The sequence below is a fragment of the Salmo salar genome, chromosome 01 (genome assembly GCF_965601325.2).
Source record: "Salmo salar chromosome 01, fSalSal1, whole genome shotgun sequence".
In the NCBI taxonomy this organism is placed as follows: Eukaryota; Metazoa; Chordata; class Actinopteri; order Salmoniformes; family Salmonidae; genus Salmo; species Salmo salar.
In genome coordinates, this window is record NC_138291.1 from 18,323,426 (window position 1) to 18,344,102 (window position 20,677).

Here is a 20,677-nt window from a genome sequence, read left to right on the forward strand (position 1 = left end):
TGTCCCGCAGGTGTGATGTTCAGATGTACCGATCCTGTGCAGGTGTTGTTACACGTGGCCTGCCACTGCGAGGACGATCAGCTGTCCGTCCTGTCTCCCTGTGGCGCTGTCTTAGGCGTCTCACAGTACGGACATTGCAATTTATTGCCCTGTTCACATTTGCAGTCCTCATGCCTCCTTGCAGCATGCCTAAGGCACGTTCACGCAGATGAGCAGGGACCCTGGGCATCTTTCTTTTGGTGTTTTTCAGAGTCAGTAGAAAGGCCTCATTAGTGTCATACGTTTTCATAACTGTGACCTTAATTGCCTACCGTCTGTAAGCTGTTGGTGTCTTTCAAAAAGCTTTTTCTACGGCTGGCCATGCTTTCCACCTGGCTACCCATACCAGGCCAACAGCTCTGCACCCCCTGCAGCAAGTTGCCCAAGTCCCCCCCCCACTTCTCCTTCACCCAAATCCAGACAGCTGATGTTCTGAAAGAGCTGCAAAATCTGGATCCCTACAAATCAGCTGGGCTAGACAATCTGGACCATCTCTTTCTAAAATTATCCGCCAAAATTGTTGCAACCCCGATTACTATCCTGTTCAACCTCTCTTTCGTATCGTCTGAGATCCCCAAAGATTGGAATGCTGCCGCGGTCATCCCCCTCTTCAAAGGGGAAGACACTCTAGTCCCAAACTGTTATAAACCTATATCCATCATGCCCTGCCTTTCTAAAATCTTCAAAAGCCAAGTTAACAAACAGATCACCGACCATTTCGATCCCCACCGTACCTTCTCCATTAAGCACTCTGGTTTCCGAGCTGGTCATGGGTGCACCTCAGCTACACTCAAGGTCCTAAACGATATCATGACCGCCATCGATAAAAGACAGTACTGTGCAGCCATCTTCATCGACCTGGCCAAGGCTTTCGACTCTGTCAATCACCACATTCTTATCGGCGGACTCAATAGCCTTGGCTTCTCAAATGACTGCCTCGCCTGGTTCACCAACTACCGCTCAGATAGAGTTCAGTGTGTCAAATCGGAGGGCCTGTTGTCCGGACCTCTGGCAGTCTCTATGAGGGTGCCACAAGGTTCAATTCTCGGGCCGACTCTGTTCTCTGTATATATCAATGATGTCGCTCTTGCTGCTGGTGATTCTCTGATCCACTTCTACGCAGACGACACCATTCAGTATACATCTGGCCCTTCTTTGGACACTGTGGTAACAAACCTCCAAACGAGCTTCAATGCCATACAACACTCCTTCTGTGGCCCCCAACTGCTTTTAAATGCTAGTAAAACTAAATGCATGCACTTCAACCGATCACTGCCCACACCTGCCCGCCCGTCCAGCATCACTACTCTGGACGGTTCTGACTTAGAATATGTGGACAACTACAAATACCTAGGAGTCTGGTTAGACTGTAAACTCTCCTTCCAGACTCACACTAAGCATCTCCAATCCAAAATGCAATCTAGAATCGGCTTCCTATTTCGCAACAAAGCCTCCTTCACTCATGCTGCCAAACATACCCTCGTAAAACTGACTATCCTACCGATCCTTGACTTGACGGCGATGTCATTTACAAAATAGCCTCCAACACTCTACTCAGCAAACTGGATGTAGTCTATCATAGTGCCATCCGTTTTGTTACCAAAGCCCCATATACTACACACCACTGCAACCTGTATGCTCTCGTTGGCTGGCCCTCGCTACATATTCATCGCCAAAACCACTGGCTGCAGGTCATCTATAAGTATTTGCTAGGTAAAGCCCCGCCTTATCTCAGCTCACTGGTCACCATAGCAACACCCACCCGTAGCACGCGCTCCAGCAGGTATATTTCACTGCTCATCCCCAAAGCCAACACTTCCTTTGGCCGCCTTTCCTTCCAGTTCTCTGCTGCCAATGACTGGAACGAAATGCAAAAATCACTGAAGCTGGAGACTTATATCTCCCTCTCTAACTTTAAGCATCAGCTGTCAGAGCAGCTCACCGATCACTGTACCTGTACACAGCCAATCTATAAATAGCACACCCAACTACCTCATCCCCATATCTTCTTGCTCTTTTGCACCCCAGTATCTCTACTTGCACATTACCATCTGCACATCTACCATTCTAGTGTTAATGCTAAATTGTAATTATTTCGCCTCTATGGCCTATTTATTGCCTTACCTCCCTAATCTTCTACATTTGCACACACTGTACATAGATTTTCTATTGTGTTATTGACTGTACGTTTATTTGTGTAACTCTGGGTTGTTGTTTTTGTCGCACTGCTTTGCTTTATCTTGGCCAGGTTGCAGTTGTAAATGAGAACTTGTTCTCAACTGGCCTACCTGGTGAAATAAAGGTGAAATAAAATAAATAAATAAGTAAATAAATAACGACCGTTCCACGGGTGCATGTTCATTAATTGTTTATGGGTCATTGAACCAGCATGGGAAACAGTGTTTAAACCCTTTACAATGAAGATCTGTGAAGTTATTTCGATTTTTACAAATTATCTTTGAAAGACAGGGTCCTGAAAAAGGGACCCTGTCTTTCTTTTTTGCTAAGTTTACAATTGTCAAAGAAAGATACATTGTTTCATTTTCACGACAAACCCACCATTGGTGTGCGTGGCCAAAGAGCTCTATTTTCATGTCATCCAACAAATATAAATGCCTAGAGTTTGCTAAATGGCATTGGCACTTGGATTGGAACCGGTGCGTTGGTCAGATGACATAAAAATAGAGCTCTCTGGCCACGCACACCAGTGGTGGGTTGTGAGAGAAATTACAAGATTATGTTATAAATACTGTTATTGCATCAAATTATTGTTTTATGGAACAGCATAGAGGTTATTTTAGAACACTCTCATCTGTGTGTGTTCTACTGAGAATGGGCCTATGGGGGCTTAATGCTGACCAAAGATTTACGATGCCTTGGGTGATAAACCTAACTAGACCGCATTCCATAGCATGAGTTGGTGTTTCTGTACTAAGGTACCAGGGTGGAGATGGCTCGGGGCCAGACCCTGCTTTCTACACAATGAGAACAGAATTATTACTATCTTTCATACGAATCCTAACCTTGTGACCCATTCCATACATCTGTTGTTTGTCATGAACATCCAGGAGGGTGTATCTTTGCTATAAAAAGGTGTTGTACCTGTAGGTGATTCGTCGACCAGCCATCATTATCGCAGAGCACTCAATCGATTCGCTTTGTTTGTGTGTGTGTTGTATTGACCTGCTCCCAAAATTAATATGTGAATAAAGATTTAGTTTAACTCTGACTTGTGTGATAAGTTTGTCTCTTCTCATTTGATAATAAAGAAATTAGCCACAACAGGGTTCAGCGTCGAAATAAAAATGCATGAGCAGAAAAGAACCCCACACCTACTGTAAAATCTGGTGGTGAATCTCTGATGTTATGGGGCTATTTTTCTTCCACTGGTCCTGGTATCAGACATTTTAGCCAACAACCTGGTTGCCTCTGTCAGGAGGCTGAAACTTGGCCTCAAGTTTATCTTCTAGCAAGACAATAACCCAAGCACACATCAAATTCCACAAAGAAATGGTTAATTGGCCATAAAAATCTACATTTCGCAATGGCCATCTCCATCTCCGGACTTGAAACCCATTGAAAACCTGTGGTTTGAATTGAAGAGGGCAGTCCATAAGCGCAGACGTAGGATATCTAGGATCTTGAAGGATTCTGTATCTAGGAATGGTCTAAGATCCCTCCCAATGTAGTGACCAATTTATTAACTGAACAAAAATATAAACGCAACATGTAAAGTGTTGGTCTCATGTGTCATAAAAGATCCCAGAAATGTAATCTAAAATTTTGTGCACACATTTGTTTACATCACTGTTAGTGAGCATTTCTCCTTTGCCATGATAATACATCCACTAGATGGCACAAGTTTTGAGGGCATGTGCAATTGGCATGCTGACTGCAGGAATGTCCACCAGAGCTGTTGCCAGAGAATTTAATCTCAATTTCTCTACCATAGCCAACCGGCCTCACAACTGCAGACCACGTGTAACCATGCCAGCCAAGAACATCCACATCCGCCTTTTTCACCTGCAGGATCGTCTGAGACCAGCCACCTGGACAACTGATGAAACTGTGGGTTTACACAACCGATGAATTTCTGCACAAACTGTCAGAAACCGTCTCAGGGAAGCTAATCTGTGTGCTCATCGTCCTCACCAGGGTCTTGACCTGGCTTCAGTTTGGCATCATGACCGACTCAAATGGGCAATTGAGTGTCCACTGGCACACTGGAGAAGTATCGATGGCAATTTGAATGCACAGAGATACCGTAATGAGATCCCGAGGACCATTGTCGTGCCATTCATCTGCCGCCATCACCTCATTTTTGAGATGATAATGCACATCCTGATGTCGCAAGGATCTGGACACAATTCCTGGAAGCTGAAAATGTCCCAGTTCTTCCAGGGCCTGCATACTCAACAGACATGTCACCCATTGAGCATGTTTGGGATGCTCTGGATTGTTGCGTACGACAGCGTGTTCCAGTTCCTGCCAATATCCAGCAACTTCGTACAGCCATTGAAGTGGAGTGGGACAACACCCCACAGGCCACAATCAACATCCTGATCAACTCTATGTGAAGGAGATGTGTTGCGCTGCATTAAGTAAGTGGTGGTCACACCAGATACTGACTGGTTCTCTGATCCACGCCCCTACCTTTTTTTAAAGGTATCTTTGACCAACAGATGTATATCTGTATTCCCAGATTAGGGCCTAATTAATTTCCATATTTCAATTGACTGATTTCCTTATATGAACTGTAACTCAGTAAAATTCTTGATATTTTTGCATGTTGTGTTTTATATATATTTTTGAAAAAGCTCAGTGCCGTTATCCTCGCAGGGTGAGGTATTAAAAGGTGTTGAAAACAGGTGTCAACAATTTTGACCCCTACCTTTTTGAGAAAAAAAGTATAACTTGTTAAACAAAATGTATTTCTCTGAGCAATTGTATTAATACAATATACTAGTAATTTCCCCTTTTTTTTGTTGCATACAACATACCTCAGAATTTGAATTCTTTATTTTATACAGTTATCAAGGGTGTCTTTATCAAGGGTGTCAATAATTTCAGACCCAACTGTATCTGGGTATCTGGACTGATGAAAAGCTAACTTTCAAAAAGCATATTGTTGAGTTTGATAAGAAGTTACAAATTAAAATGGGCTTCCTTTACAGGAATAGGGCATGACTTTCGTTAAAAAGCAGAAAACGTATCATTCTGTCGACATTCATTCCGGCTTTAGTCTATGTTGATATCGTCTATATGAATGCAGCTGCCACTTTATTGAAGCCAGCGGACACAATTAATCATAGCTTAATATGCTTAAATATGGAAATAGGTTCAGTACACATCACTGCATTCTATATCAGAGAGTAGTCTGTCCCTCTCTAAAGTCTCATAGATCAATGCACTGCTCCCTTTTTTGTTTCTAAACCCCTCTTATGCGAACTTCCGCCCTAACTTACTTAATTTTTTAATTACAGACGTAGAAGTCACCAGCCCTGATCACAGGGATGGCTAACTCTAGATTCCCATTGATCTCTATGGAATTAGAGCTCCCGAGTGGCACAGCGGTCTAAGACACTGCATCTCACCGCAAGAGGTGTAACTACAGTCCCTGGTTTGTAACCAGGCTGTATCACATCCAGATGTGATTGGGAGTCCCATAGGGCAGAGCACAATTAGCCCAGTGTCATCTGGGATTGGATTGGGTAGGCCATCATTGTAAATAACAATTTGTTCTTAGCCGACTTGCCTAGTTAATAAAAAAGCATTCTGTTTATTTTGCTCCCCATGTATGGAATGATCTGCAGAACTTTCTGCACCTTGATGCGCTGCTGAATATAGGACAGTTCAAGTTGTTAACCTCATTGTTGAGGAATGTGTTTGCATCTTACATTAACTGTAGTATTGTATGTTTTTAATACATTTCATGTTTGAATGCTGTACGTTTTATAAATTGTGTTCATGCAGGGCTCCCTTGAAAAACAGGCCTTGGTCTCAATGGGACTCCCTACTAAAATAAAGGTTAAATAAAATAAAAAATGTCAGTGTACAATATCTTTTTCAAACATGCATCGCACCAGAACACTTAAACTGGAATGACACTCTCAGTAATTGTTTCACAAAAAGAACTGTGTGCAAACAACAGCACCAAACATTCAAAGTAGCCCCTGCCTCGGGCTGGTGTGGGCTTGGTGTGGGTTTGGTGTGGGCTAGCCTGTGCCCACTTTGCCCAATGATTACCCACATCGGGCCAATGGGGTCATGTTTGCTAGGATATGTGAAATGCTGATCATTTGAAATATGACAGTTGTCTAGTCATTTTATTCCTGCAAAGCAGTTTGGCATGTTGGTCATGAGCAGAAAACTCACCTATAAATGTTTGGTGGATCGCTCTCTGTTTCTTCACCTTCATGCACCACTGTTTTGCTTTTTCTACCTTTTTTCTTATCCACATGTATTATTTCTCCAGTATCTCTCTCTTAATCTCACAATGTCCTCCTCTGTTTCCTGTCACCATCTCCTCTATCTTCTCCAGCAACTCTTTGACATGAGTGACATCACCCTTGCTCTCATTGTTGAGGACATGATACCTGTTTCCACATTTCTCAACAAGCCACTGGAGGGCCTCCCCTTCACTCTCAATGTGCTGCTCAATGGTTGTGTCTCCCAGACAATCTCCATAGGTGAACAGCACTATAGTGTGACTCCAGACTCTCTCACTGAGAAGTTCCATGTGTTGCTCTATTGATATTCTGTGTTTCTCAGTGAATGAAAGATCCCCCCCGTATGACCAGGAGGATAGTGTGGGGTCCTGGGAGACACTGAGACACACTGAGCACAATCTCCTGTTTAACCAGCTCAGGAGTCCTCTCTACAGGTTGATTAGCCCACCAGCCTGGAGTGTCGACTACAGTGACCTGCCTCCCTGCTACTTCTCCCTGTTTCTTCACACACTGAACAGCTGTCCTCAGGTCAAACTCCTCTCTGCCCAGGATGGTGTTTCCTGCTGAACTTTTCCCAGCATCTTTGCATCCCAGCAGCACAATCCTCAGCTCTGAGAGATGGAGGGAGTCACCTGGCAGAGAGAGGAGGGGGGTGTTGGTTTAGGAGTTCTAAATAAAGGTCCTGAACCACACACACACATGGTGGACCAAATGGACAATACAATGTCTAGTTTAATTTCAATGCTAACTCACATTGTTGGTCAGATTCCATGGTGGTAATCTTGACGTAATTGGCAGGGAACAGTCCTGTGACCCCGTTGAGCTCTCCTTCCCACCAACCAGGGTCAACTTTATCCAGCACGTTGATCAGCTGACCCTCTGAGAAGCTCAACTCATCGTCATCAGCTGCCTCATAGTCATATATGGCAATGACCTGAATCCCTGACAGAGAGAGAGGGGGGGGGGGGGCATAGGAGTTAAAAATTAAGGTTGTCAATCACACACACACTCCTCAGATCACAGCCTTCCCAGAGACAGGCGATTGGATTGGTCTTTAATTTCCATGCTCTGTCACATGGAGGAAGGCAGGCAAGAGGTTTAATCAGGGGGAGTGATGGAGCGGAGAGAGAGAAACGAGGGATGGAATGAAGGGATGGAAAACATAAGGAAGCCTAAAAGGGAAAGATGTACACCGAGTCACCAGGGGTCAGAGGCTGCCCTGTGACCAGGCATTACAGAGAGGAAAACACACACACACACACACACACGGTCTACAGATTGTCTACTTAAACTCAAATTGGTTTCTTTGGTCAGATTCTGTGGTGGTTAGCTTGATGTAATTGGCTGGGAACAGGCCTGTGACCCCGTTGAGGGTTTTCACACACAATCAGTGCCAAGAAGCCAATAGTACTGCAATTCAAAAACAATCAATGTGTTCTATGAAATCACAAGTCTCTTGTTGTTGTGTTATTGTATTTAATCTGTAAATACAGTATGAGTATAATGGTGCCACTTGGCATAAAAACTTTAGTTATTGTATGATTTGTACATTTTCTAACAGATTTACAATTAGTTTATTTTCTATGGTCTTTTAGATATTTATTTTGTGTCCAAAAAAAATATATATTTTGAGGCAATTCTCAACCAAATTTACTGAATAATTCAAAGACCCAAATCAGACACTGAAATAAACTTACCCATTGGTGATCTGAGGGTCTTTCTCTGTTCCTGAACCTTCATCAGTCTCTGTTTTGCTCTCTCCTTATTTCCCTTCTATCTCCAGTAGTATCTCTCTCTTTATCTCATAATGTCCTCCTCTGTTTCCTGTCACCATCTCATCTATCTTCTCCAGCAGCTCTGTGACCTGAGTGACATCACCCTTGTTCTCATTGTTGAGGACATGATACCTGTTTCCACATTTCTCAACAAGCCACTGGAGGGCCTCCCTTTCTCTCTGAATATGCTGCTCAATGGTTGTGTCTCCCAGACAGTCCCCATGGGTAAACAGCACTATAGTGTGACTCCAGACTTTCTCACTGAGAAGCTCCAGGTGGTCCTCTATTGATATGCTGTGTTTCTCAGTGAATGAAAGATCCCCCCGTATGACCAGGAGGATAGTGTGGGGTCCTGGGGGACACTGAGACACACTGAGCACAATCTCCTGTTTAACCAGCTCAGGAGTCCTCTCTACAGGTTGATTAGCCCACCAGCCTGGAGTGTCGACTACAGTGACCTGCCTCCCTGCTACTTCTCCCTGTTTCTTCACACACTGAGCAGTTCTCCTCAGGTCAAACTCCTCTCTGCCCAGGATGGTGTTTCCTGCTGAACTTTTCCCAGCATCTTTGCATCCCAGCAGCACAATCCTCAGCCCTGAGAGATGGAGGGTGTCACCTAGTAGCAGATGAAGCACAGAGAAATCATACAGTGTTCATGAGTTTACTCTCGGAAACATTTGTCTCACTGCAGAAAGTATATTATACATCTGATAGCTTTGTCTGCTATCATTAAAAACCCTTACGGACAATTCCTTTGACCTCATGGCTTGGTTTTTGCTCTGACATGCACTGTCAACTGTGGGACCTTACATTGACAGGTATGTGCCTTTCCAAATCATGTCCAATCAATTGAATTTACCACAGGTGGACTCTAAGTTGTAGAACATCTCAAGGATGATGAATGGAAACAGGATGCACCTGAGCTCAATTTTGAGTCTCAAAGCAAAGGATCTGAATATGTATGTAAATAAGATGTATTTTTATTTTTAATACATTTGCAAAAATGTCTAAAAACCTGTTTTGACTTTGTCATTATGGGTTATTGTGTGTAGATTGATAAAAAATGTTCAAATACATTTTAGAATAAGGCTGAACCTAACAAAATGTGGAACATGTCAAAGGGTCTGAATACTTTCCAAATGCACTTTATATACACTACTGTTCAAGAGTTTGGGGTCACTTAGAAATGTCCTTGTTTTTGAAAGAAAAGCACATTGGTCCATTAAAATAACATCAAATTGATCAGAAATACAGTGTAGACACTGTTAATGTTGTAAATGACTATTGTAGCTGGAAACGGCAGATTTTTTATGGAATATCTACATTGGCGTACAGAGGCGCATTATCAGCAACCATCACTCCTGTGTTCCAATGGCATGTTATGTTAGCTAATCCAAGTTTATCATTTTAAAAGGCTAACTGATCATTAGAAAATCATTTTGCAATTATGTTAGCACAGCTGAAAACTGTTGTTCTGATTAAAGAAGCAATAAAACTGTCCTTTAGACTAGTTGAGTATCTGGAGCATCAGCATTTGTGGGTTCGATTACAGGCTCAAAATGGCCAGAAACAAAGACCTTTCTTCTGATACTCGTCAGTCTATTCTTGTTCTGAGAATTGAAGGCTATTCCATGCGAGAAATTATCAAGAAACGGAATATCTCGTACAACGCTGTGTACTACTCTCTTCACAGAAGAGTTTGAGTGTCTAGTTTGTGTCTAGTTTGAGAAACCGACGCCTCACAAGTCCTCAACTGGAAACTTCATTAAATAGTACCCGCAAAACACCAGTCTCAACGTCAACAGTGAAGAGGTGACTCTGGGATGCTGACCTAGGCAGATGAGAACAAAATTGAATATTTGTCCTGAACGCAAAACAATGTCTGGCGAAAATCCAATACATCTTTCCACCCAAAGAACACCATGCCTACAGTAAATCACAGTGGTGGCAGCATCCTTTTGTGGGGGTGTTTCTCTTCAGCAGGGACAGGAGCACTTGTCAGGATAGAAGGGAAAATGAACAGTGCAAAATACCCACAGAGTCTTGAGGAGAACCTGCAGCCCTCTGCCACGAAGTTAAAAATAAGAAGATGGTTCACATTTCAACATAACAATGACCCAAAGCACACCGCCAAAGCAACTGTACAGTGGCTGAAGAACAAGAAGGTGAATTTCCTTGAGTGGCCTTGTCAGAGCCCCGACCTAAATCCCCTCGAGAATCAATGGAATGACTTGAAGAGTGCAGTCCATGAGCGGTCACCATGCAATTTGACTGAGCTTGAACAATTCTGAAAGGAAGAATTGGCAAATATTGCACAGTCTAGGTCTGAAAAGCTAGTAGACATATTCAAAGAGACTCATGCATGTAATTCAAGCAAAAGGTGGTTCCACTTGATATTGTGGGTTACTGTGTGTAAATAAAGCCGGAAAAAGTCTGATTTTATGTGTTTTCATTTCAGGCTGTAAGGCAACAAAAGGTGAACATTTTGAAAGGGGTGGTGACTTTCTATATCCACTGTAGACTTGGAATCACTGGCCACTTTAATAATGGAACACTAGTCACTTTAATAATGTTTACATATTGTTTACATACTGCTTTACTCATCTCATATGTATATACTGTATTCTATTGTAATGTATTTTAGTCAATGCCACTCCGACATTGCTCTATCTAATATTTATATATTTCTTAATTCCATTCTTTTACTTTTAGATTAGTGTGTATTGTTGTGAATTGTTAGATACTACTGCACTGTTGGAGTTAGGAACACAAGCATTTCGCCACACCCGCAATAACATCTGCTAAATATGTGTATGTGACCAATAAAATTTGATTTGATGTGATGTACTGCTACGAGGCCGGTTGGACGTTGGAGGCGGCTCATGGTAGAGAAATTAACATTACAATCTCTGGCAACAGCTCGGGTGGACATTCCTGCAGACAGCATGACAATTGCATGTGCCCTCAAATCTGTGGCATTTCTGTCTGTAATAAAGTCCTATTGTGGGGAAAAATTCATTCTGATTGGCTGGGCCTGGCTCCCCAGTGGTCTCCCCAGTCCCACCCATGACTGCGCCCCTGCTCATTCATGTCAATTCAATAGATTAGGGCCTAATTCATTTATTTAAATTGACTGACTTCCTTATGAACTGTAACTCAGTAAAATCATTGAAATTGTTGCATGTTGCGTTTATATTTTGTAAGCTGTTCTGGCTGGTGAAGCCCAATGTCCTATTGATATTTTCTTTATTTTGTCAGTTACATTTAGATAATTTGCATACAGGGTTATGATGGGTACAGATGAAAAATGATTTAGATTTAATTTGTAGAAATTACCTGACGACGTGTTTAATCCACTTGCAGCCATTGTGGCATCCTCAGACTCTCTTTCTCTCCTTCTTCTTCCCCCGTTATTCACTCCTGCAGTGGATCAGATAGAAAATAATTGACTTTCTCATGTTAAAAACACTTTGAGAACATAGGTGTCTAGTACATCATCATGAGGACACAGTAGTTTATCACACAGGAAGAGAGCCTACAGATTTGTCCTGTCACCTGTCAGCACATGACAGAAAATAAGGCATAGACTATTGTATATGAAGGGGCTTGTTTATCTGGCCCGGGTTACCTCGGTGGAAGGAGTTTGAACTGGGTGAAAAGTGATTGCATTCCTTTTGGAACTGGGCTGCCTCCCAGGCGTGAGCTCAATTCCCCACTCTGACCAATGGTGAAGTCCACTCAAAACAAATTGATGTAATTAAGCATGTTGAGTACTGAGTCAAATTCTGTGTTTTCACATGCAAAAGTGATTCCTTTTGATAAAAACACTTTATCTGCCTACCCAATGAAAATTAGTTTGAAAAATCAAACATTTATTTTATGGAAAAGAGATGTACGTTTCTAATTGAAGCACCTAGCTGCCTTTGTTAAGAACATGACCGAGTGGCGCGGATTACTGTTTGATTTGAGAAGGGCGCTCCTCCTTCACAGCTTTAAGCCTGATGACGTGACGGACCGTTGCCCGATTCAACCCGGGCCAGCGTTAATAGATCTCCCTCTATGACACAAGGCAGGGTGCTATATGGAGAGTCTACCTGGTGGTGAAATGTATGGGATTATATATCAATGACAGAACTCTACAAGCTTATATTTAGAATTCCCTGGTCGTACATTGAGATTCGTGGTTGCAAGCACGATTAGCAAATTCGTAATTACATATTGCAAGCTTGTATCATGATGTGTAAATAAATGTAACAATGGTTGCAAATTTATAACTTGACATTGGAATAAATTCAATAAGATTTACAAGCATACATTTTAAGAATCCATTTAGGACAATGAATATTCTGCTGTGAATCAAAAATACACTTGCATTTTGTATCAGTTCTATCAAGTACCAAGTGAAAACTTGTACATTTATAGACAGATTTGCAAGGTTGTAGAAAGATATGCGCACAGAAAAAAGTGGGTTGAACAGCTCTGGGGGAAGGACCTTTTACTCCTGACCAATCAGTTCCCTCTGCAAAAAACACAGCGAAGCATAGAGGGAGTTCGATTAAGATGACCTGCATTGCACTGGGCTATGGCCAGTGACGTGAACGGGCAAAATCTGTGAGGGTGGAGGGCCCTTCTCAAATGAACAGTAATCTGTTCCGCTCAGTCATGTCAACAAGGTAGCATGGTGCATTGTTCAGAAACATCTATTTTCCATAAAAGCGTTTTATCAAAAGCAATCACTTTTGCATGTGCAAACACATAATCCTACTCATTACTCCACATCCATCACTTTTGTTTTGAGCAGACTTCGATGTCGGCCAGAACGGGGCACCTGGTCCCAAAGAAACGTGAAAAAACGTGTTTCTTTACACACCACCCCTTGTTACTGTTGCCGAGCCCATCAAGGCCCTGATGATCCATTCATCGCTCTTTGTGTGTTAGCAAGGTTAGGGACACCTCCACACACAAAAAAACTGTGCTTTTAACATACAATTTTTTCAATGTACATGATTATATTGTGAATGTTAATTTATACAGTTTTTATTATTTCACAAGTCTTCATTGGGATTTGAACTCACAACCTCTTGGTTCACAACATTCCAATCTTCCTGCTATGCCCCCATGTCTGTGTCACTTAAGTTAATCTGACTATTCTTTCATCATTGATTTGATTTACTTATTTGAGCAATTTTACGGTTTTCTGTGTAGTTGTCTCATGTTGGTTGGGCATATTACTCTGTTTCAATGTTACTCCTTAAATTAGAAATCAAATCGTTTTTCTTTGGGAGAATGTTACTTTGGGACCATCAGGCAACATCTTAAAAACAAGCTGGGAACTAGACAAAAAACTCCAGGGGAATGTCCTATGTTTTAAATGTACTTGGACACAGGAATGTTCTTGCAACGTCCCATGGAACGTGTCTAGAACATTAATATCTTTATTCTGAGAACATGGCAACCATGTTGTGTATGTTTGGTGTTCATGGAATATTCTCCTAACCCTCAGAAAACAGGACACATGAATGTTCTTGCAACGTCCAATGAAACGTGTCTAGAACATTAATATTGGATATTGTAAGAACATGGTAACCACGTTCTGGGTAAATATGTTAAAATATGTTCTCAGGAGATTTTGCTAACATACTGTACATAGAATGTTTCCCTAACTAACAGAAAACTGGACACTGAAACATCAGGTCGAACATTACAAAAACATTCTCTCTCCCTATAATTGTTAACTGGGCATCCTCTGGAGACAAACAACTAACGTTGTTGTTGAGGCAGGAAGGCAACTTTAGGGATCATGGTGGAAGTGCATAGTCACGGGAAGTAGGGGCGCTGAGGGTGCTGCAGCAACCCCACCTGAAAATTCTGAAGTCAACAAAACCACAGTCCAATTGTACAGCGGCATTACCAGTGTTAACATATGGGTATATTTCCTTTAGAAGTCCATTCCTAATTGTATCATGAAGATCACGCCTAGCTTGTGTGTGTGTGCGCTAATGTGTGTTGGTGACCAAGAGCCAATAAAACTCTGGATATAGTTACAGCCTGTAGCGAGTCAGAATCGTAACAATCAGCATTAAGTGCTAGGGGGTGAGGGCATTCACACAGCTCAAACGAGCTCCAGCTCGCCGTTTTTTCATCCACAAACCACTACAATGCAAAAACTGTAAAGGATTTGGCAATGTTGCAAATGTTTGTACACGGATGGAGTATATTGAAAATCGATGTGAAGAAGGTCAGTGTTGCAACTGTGGTGGGGATCATGATCCAGAGTTCTTGGAGTGCCCTGTAAGGTAGCTACAGAATGTAACAGTGGATAATGTGATTTAACCAAAACATTTTGGTATCCATTATACTGTTTGGTGTAGCCCTTGATCATGAGTCTCAGTTCCATTACATTACACACAAGAGTCATTGGAAGAAGGCGTCTTCTGTACAGGGGAGTTTGTTAAACCTCTCTGGGGTAGGGGGCAGTATTTTGAAGTTTGGATGACAAACGTGCCCAAAGTAAATTGCCTGTTACTCAGGCCCAGAAGCTAGGATATGCATATAACTGGAACCATTAGATAGAAAACACTGACATTTCTAAAACTTTTCAAATATTGTCTGTGGGTATAACAAAACTGATTTGGCAGGCAAAAACTCGAGGTCAATCCATCCAGGAAATATATATATATATATATATATATTTTTTTTTTTAGGTCATTGGACTTTTCTATGATTTTCTATGGAGAAAGTCAAATTATTAGGACCCAGGTTGCAGTTCCTATGGCTTCCACTAGATGTCAACAGTCTTTAGAAATTGTTTCATGCTTGTTTTCTGAAAAATGAAGAAGTAGTCGTATTCTTTCTAAGTGTCACTCAGAAGGACTCTATTCTTTTGGTGCGCGTGAATGAGTGCGCTTTCCTGGTTCTTTTTCCTCCGGTGTTGGACACAGTTTATTCCGTCTTAAATTTCAGAGATTATTTACATATTAGGGTACCTGAGGTTGGATTAGAAATGTTATTTGAATTGTTTGGACAATGTTTACAGGTAACTTTTTAGATTCGTTTGTAGGCATGTTGGGCGAGTTGGAACAGGTGGATTTCTGAATCAAACGCGCCAAATAAACTGACATTTTTAGGATATAAAGGACTTTATCGAACAAAAGGACCATTCATTGTGTAACTGGGACCCATTGGATTGCAAAAAGATGAACATCTTCAAAGGTAAGTGATTTATTTTAGCGCTATTTTTGAGTTTTGTGAAACCTGTGCAGGTTATGAATTTATGTTAATGCAGGACGTATGTGAGGCAAGTATTTTGCATTTGTGAAATTATTTTGATGTGATATGAAAGTAAAAGTCTTTAGGTTTCTATAACCGCATCTAATCAATTCACATTTAGACAGAGTATTTGGCTGTTTTGGCTGCCAGAGCAAGTCTACCTCAAAGTAAAATTAAAGGTCCTTGGACGTTAAGGAGTAATGGTAGGCTTGCACTAGCCACTGTGTAACTCAAATGAACTGATAGCTAACTAGCTAACTAACTTTACTTGGAGAACTCTTGCCCAATAAAGAACCTGAGTTATGTGTGGGGTCCTTGACATGGCATCAATGGTTCTTCAGAATACTAACAGGTTCCTGAAATGTATGGAAGCCTCCAGATGTGTCCCTTTCATAGCACACACAGCAAATTGGCCAGTGTAAACTAGTGTTGATTTTTCAGTGTAAGATTTCTAGTGTTGATTCAAGAGTTAAATTAACACCATAAAAGTTAAAATAACACTGTGGTAAAATAACCACAATGTTGGTGATAAAAACCAGAGTTGAACCAAAACCATGCCCATCATTATTATATTTCCCACCATGCTCTATTGCAGGTTTATTTTTAGAACTGTTTGTGTCAATATCTATGTTTGTGCATGCATATTGATTGATTCATGTTATGCTACTTAAATATAAATAATATAAATGTTTCTCAACTATTCCAATTTGTTACTTGGACTTATTGCACCTGTTACTGAAATGGTTGTTTCAGTTTAGATGTTTACGGTAGTCTACTATCTTCCCAACCCTGGCAGTCATTCTGAATGCAGGTTGCAGGTGAATAACAATTCAGAAAATTCCACTTTGGCTGGATTCCAATAGGAATTACACAAACTATGAGTTTCAGACCACTGTATTAGGGAAATACAGTACCAGTCATACAGTTTGGACACACCTACTCATTCAAGGGATATTCTTTATGGAATCATGTAGTAACCAAAATAGTGTTCAACAAATCAAAATATATTTTATACTTGAGATTCTTCAAAGTAGCCACGCTTTGACTTGATGATAGCTTCGCACACTCTTGGCAGTCTCTCAACCAGCTTCAACTGGAATGCTTTTCCAACAGTCTTGAAGGAATTCCCACATATGCTGAGCACTTGTTGGCTGCTTTTCCTTCACTCTGTGGTCCAACTCATCCAAAACATCTCAATTGGTTTGAGGTTGGGTGAATGTCGAGGCCATGTCATCTGATACAGCACTCCATCACTCTTCTTCTTGGCCAAATAGCCCTTACAAAGCCTGGAGGCATGTTGGGTCATTGTCCTGTTGAAAAACAAATGATAGTCCCACTAAGCCCAAACCAAATGGGATGGGGTATCGCTGCAGAATGCTGTGGTAGCCATGCTGGTTAAGTGTACCTTGAATTGTAAATAAATCACAGACATTGTCACAAGCAAAGCACCCCCACACCATCACACCTCCTCCGTGCTTCACAGTGGGAACCACACATGCAGAGATCATCTGTTCGCATCTCACAAAGACACGGCGGTTGGAACTCATCAGACAAAAGGACAGATTTCCACCGGTCTAATGTCCATTGCTCATGTTTCTTGGCACAAGCAAGTCTCTTCTTATTATTGGTGTCCTTTATTAGTGGTTTCTTTGCAGCAATTTGACCATGAAGGCCTGATTCACCCAGTCTCCTCTGAACAGTTGTTGTTGAGATGTGTCTGTTACTTGAACTCTGTGAAGCATTTATTTGGGCTTACATTTCTGAGGCTGGTAACTCCAATGTACTTATCCACTGCAGCAGAGGGAACTCTGGGTCTTCCTTTCCTGTGGCGGTCCTCATGAGAGCACGTTTCATCATTGCGCTTGATGGTTTTTGCGACTGCACTTGAAGAAACGTTCAAAGTTCTTGAAATTTTCCGGATTGACTGACCTTCATGTTTTAAAGTAATGATGGACTGTCGTTTCTCTTTGCTTATTTGAGCTGTTCTTGCCATAATATGGAGTTGGTATTTTACCAAATAGGGCTATCTTCCGTATACCACCCCTACCTTGTCATAACGCAACTGATTGGCTCAAATGCATCAAGAAGGAAATAAATTCCACAAATGAACTTTTAACAAGGCACACCTGTTAATTGAAAAGCATTCCAGGTGACTACCTCATGAAGCTGGTTGAGAGAATGCCAAGAGTGTGCAAAGCTGTCATCAAGGCAAACGGTGGCGACTTTGAAGAATCTCAAATATAAAATATATTTTGATTTGTTTAACAGTTTATTGGTTGCTACCCTTGAATGAGTTGTGTACAAACTTTTGACTAGTACTGCATTAATTTGTGGATGTCCATCATCCATTTCATATGATATGTTATTAATTTGCAAAACATAAAAATATGTTATACGCACACCCATCCATACCGACCAACCACCCTCCTTTAGTTTTTGCCTTAATTAACCATCTGTCCGATGTAACCATACCAAACGTGACATATCATACTAATTTGTGTGTCCCGGATCTACTTTTACTATACTAAATCTAGTCTATGTGTCAGCGATTGCTAGGAGTGGTGGTAGGAGTCAGGCGCAGAGAGCAGAGGTAAGGAAAAATGTGTTTATTCCTTAATACGAAAACGGTCGACGCCAACACAACCGGCGTGAATAACGAAGTGCCCAAATACAACGGGTCCACAGTACGCATATAAAACAACACATGCAGATCGCCAGCACATCCAACAAAAAAAGCACTTTGACGAAAATAATCCCACACAAACCTGGGCGGGCTAAACAGGCCTAAATAACCATAAATCAAGAGACACAAATAAGGAACAGGTGCAAACAATAAGACATACCAACCGAAAAGGAAAAAGGGATCAGCGGCGGCTAGTAGGCCGGCGACGACGACCGCCGAGCGCCGCCCGAGCAGGCAGGGGAGCCACCTTCGGTGGGATTCGTGACACTATGAGACAAAGCTGCCCCCCTACACACACTGCAGTGTGCCCTTTCCATTGCGCTGACACAGACCATATACACGACCATTCAAAAGTTTGGGGTCGTTTAAAAATGTCCTTGTTTTTGAAAGAAAAGCTAAAATTTTTGTCGATTAAATTGACATCAGAATGATCAGAAATACAGTGTAGACATTGTTAATGTTGTAAATGACTATTGTAGCCTGGAAACAGCAGATTTTTTTATGGAATATCTACATAGGCGTACAGAGGCCCATTATCAGCAACCATCACTCGTGTGTTCCAATGGTACATTGTGTTAGCTAATCCAGGTTTATCATTTTAAAATGCTAATTGATCATTAGAAAACACTTTTGCAATTATGTTAGCACAGCTGAAAACTGTTGTCCTGATTAAAGAAGCAATAAAACTGTCCTTCTTTAGACCAGTTGAGTATCTGGGTTCGATTACAGGCTCAAAATGGCCAGAAAAAAAATAACTTTCTTCCGAAACTCGTCAGTCTATTCTTGTTCTGAGAAATGAAGGCTAGTCCATGCAAGAAATTGCCAAGAAACTGAAGATCTCGCACAACGCTGTGTACTACTCCCTTCACAGAACAGCGCAAACTGTCTCTAACCAGAATAGAAAGAGGAGTGGGAGGCCCCGGTGCACAACTGAGCAAGAGGACAAGTACATTAGAGTGTCTAGTTTGAGAAACGGATGCCTCACAAGTCCTCAACTGGCAGCTTGATTAAATAGTACCCGCAAAATACCAGTCTCAACGTCAACAGTGAAAAAGTGACTCTTCATGATAAACTTGGATTAGCTAACACAATGTGCCATTGGAACACAGGAGTGATGGTTGCTGATAATGGGCCTCTGTACGCCTATGTAGATATTCCATAAAAACTCAGCCATTTCCAGGCTACAATAGTCATAAACAACATTAACGATGTCTACACGGTATTTCCGATCAATTTGATGTTATTTTAATGGACAAAATTTTTAGCTTTTCTTTAAAAAATAAGGACATTTCTTAGTGACCCTACATTTTTGAACGGTAGTGTATATTACCAAGTATTACCTCTGGGGTGTAAAGACATATGCAATCAAGACATCTTCATATTTTCATTTTTATAACTTTCACTTTGAAAATGTGGAGTATGTTGTGTAGATCTATAGGGAAAAAAGATATTTAATCCCTTTTAAGACGGTGCAAGTGGAGTGTAGACTTTCACTAGGCACTGTAATAGAAAATAATATTCAGTGCTGTCTAATTTGAGTATAATGTTGCCTTTTTCTTTTTATGTTTTCTATCCTCAGATATGAATGTCCCAAGAGACTGTTACGATGTTATTAAATGTTGTGTACAAAAATACAGTTATCAAGATACAAGTAATGTACTAACACACCTGATTCAACCTAGGCTATTTCAAGTTTAGTCAGATGTGCTACTGTTGGGCTGGAACAGAATGCTGCTCACCCATTAGATCATGGATCAGTGAGCAGGGTTGGCCCGACTGAAATTATGCTTATCATCAGTAATAACAGGAGCATACTTCTCTATTATATTATTGTTGTTTGGACTAAGACAGGTATTCTCAGTAGGCTACATCTGCAAGATGTCCTGCCAATTGGCAATAGATGTCTAAACTGCATCTTCCCGACATTTCCTCATAGAAGATGGTGTGACGTTTAACTGAGACATCTCATTGGCTGAGCTAGCCAATCACCTGTTTACTTGTCGTGAATATTTTTATTGACAGGTATACACTCACACCATTCTGTTCACTCAATGTAATTCATTATAGGTCACACTTCAAATAAATCTGGAAACACTAAACAGCTGCTTTCATTTATATTCTCATCATTCCTAATGAAAACAATTAACAGGAGAATCTAATTCAATGTGGACGAAAAAAAATGTCCATTGCCAGGGAATGTATACAATGGGAAAGACACCGTCCTACATTGAGTGGAAATAGGGAACTAATGTATTTCGTTTATTTGTCTAAAATATATTTGATTGTTTTTTATAAAGATAATTGTCTGGAGATAATATTCTGCTGATTCCAACTAGAACAAAACTATAAAGAAAAATAATAGGTTACATACCTTTTATCACGCACAGGTCAGAAAACGACAGTGAAAGTAAAAATGCAGCTCTTTCCTCTGGAACCCCTCCTTCCTCTGGAGCCCGTCCTAT

At 41.2% G+C, this 20,677-nt stretch overlaps 1 protein-coding gene and 1 pseudogene across 2 annotated transcripts; both read right to left on the reverse strand.

Annotated features, from left to right (window-relative positions):
- Positions 1-5,790: 5,790 nt before the first annotated feature.
- On the reverse strand, positions 5,791-8,189 carry LOC106570387 (GTPase IMAP family member 9-like; annotated as a pseudogene). Its single transcript, XR_014379200.1, has 3 exons — positions 8,186-8,189; positions 7,242-7,430; positions 5,791-7,120 (listed from the first exon to the last, which is right to left on the reverse strand). The product of XR_014379200.1 is annotated as a GTPase IMAP family member 9-like (transcript).
- Positions 7,023-20,677, reverse strand: LOC106569455 (GTPase IMAP family member 9-like). The gene is made up of 5 exons (XM_014140862.3): positions 20,587-20,677; positions 11,600-11,683; positions 8,186-8,879; positions 7,242-7,430; positions 7,023-7,120 (listed from the first exon to the last, which is right to left on the reverse strand). The coding sequence occupies exons 2-3, from the start codon at positions 11,628-11,630 to the stop codon at positions 8,251-8,253; spliced, it is 660 nt and encodes a 219-aa protein (XP_013996337.3). The 5' UTR covers positions 11,631-11,683; positions 20,587-20,677; the 3' UTR covers positions 7,023-7,120; positions 7,242-7,430; positions 8,186-8,250.

Excerpts from the sequence above, each read along its gene's own strand:
- LOC106569455 (XM_014140862.3), bottom strand. The coding sequence starts at position 11,630 with ATGGCTGCAAGTGGATTAAACACGTCGTCAG. Across the intron at positions 8,880-11,599 it reads TGGATTAAACACGTCGTCAG|GTGACACCCTCCATCTCTCA; the intron begins GTAATTTCTACA and ends ATCTGCTACTAG.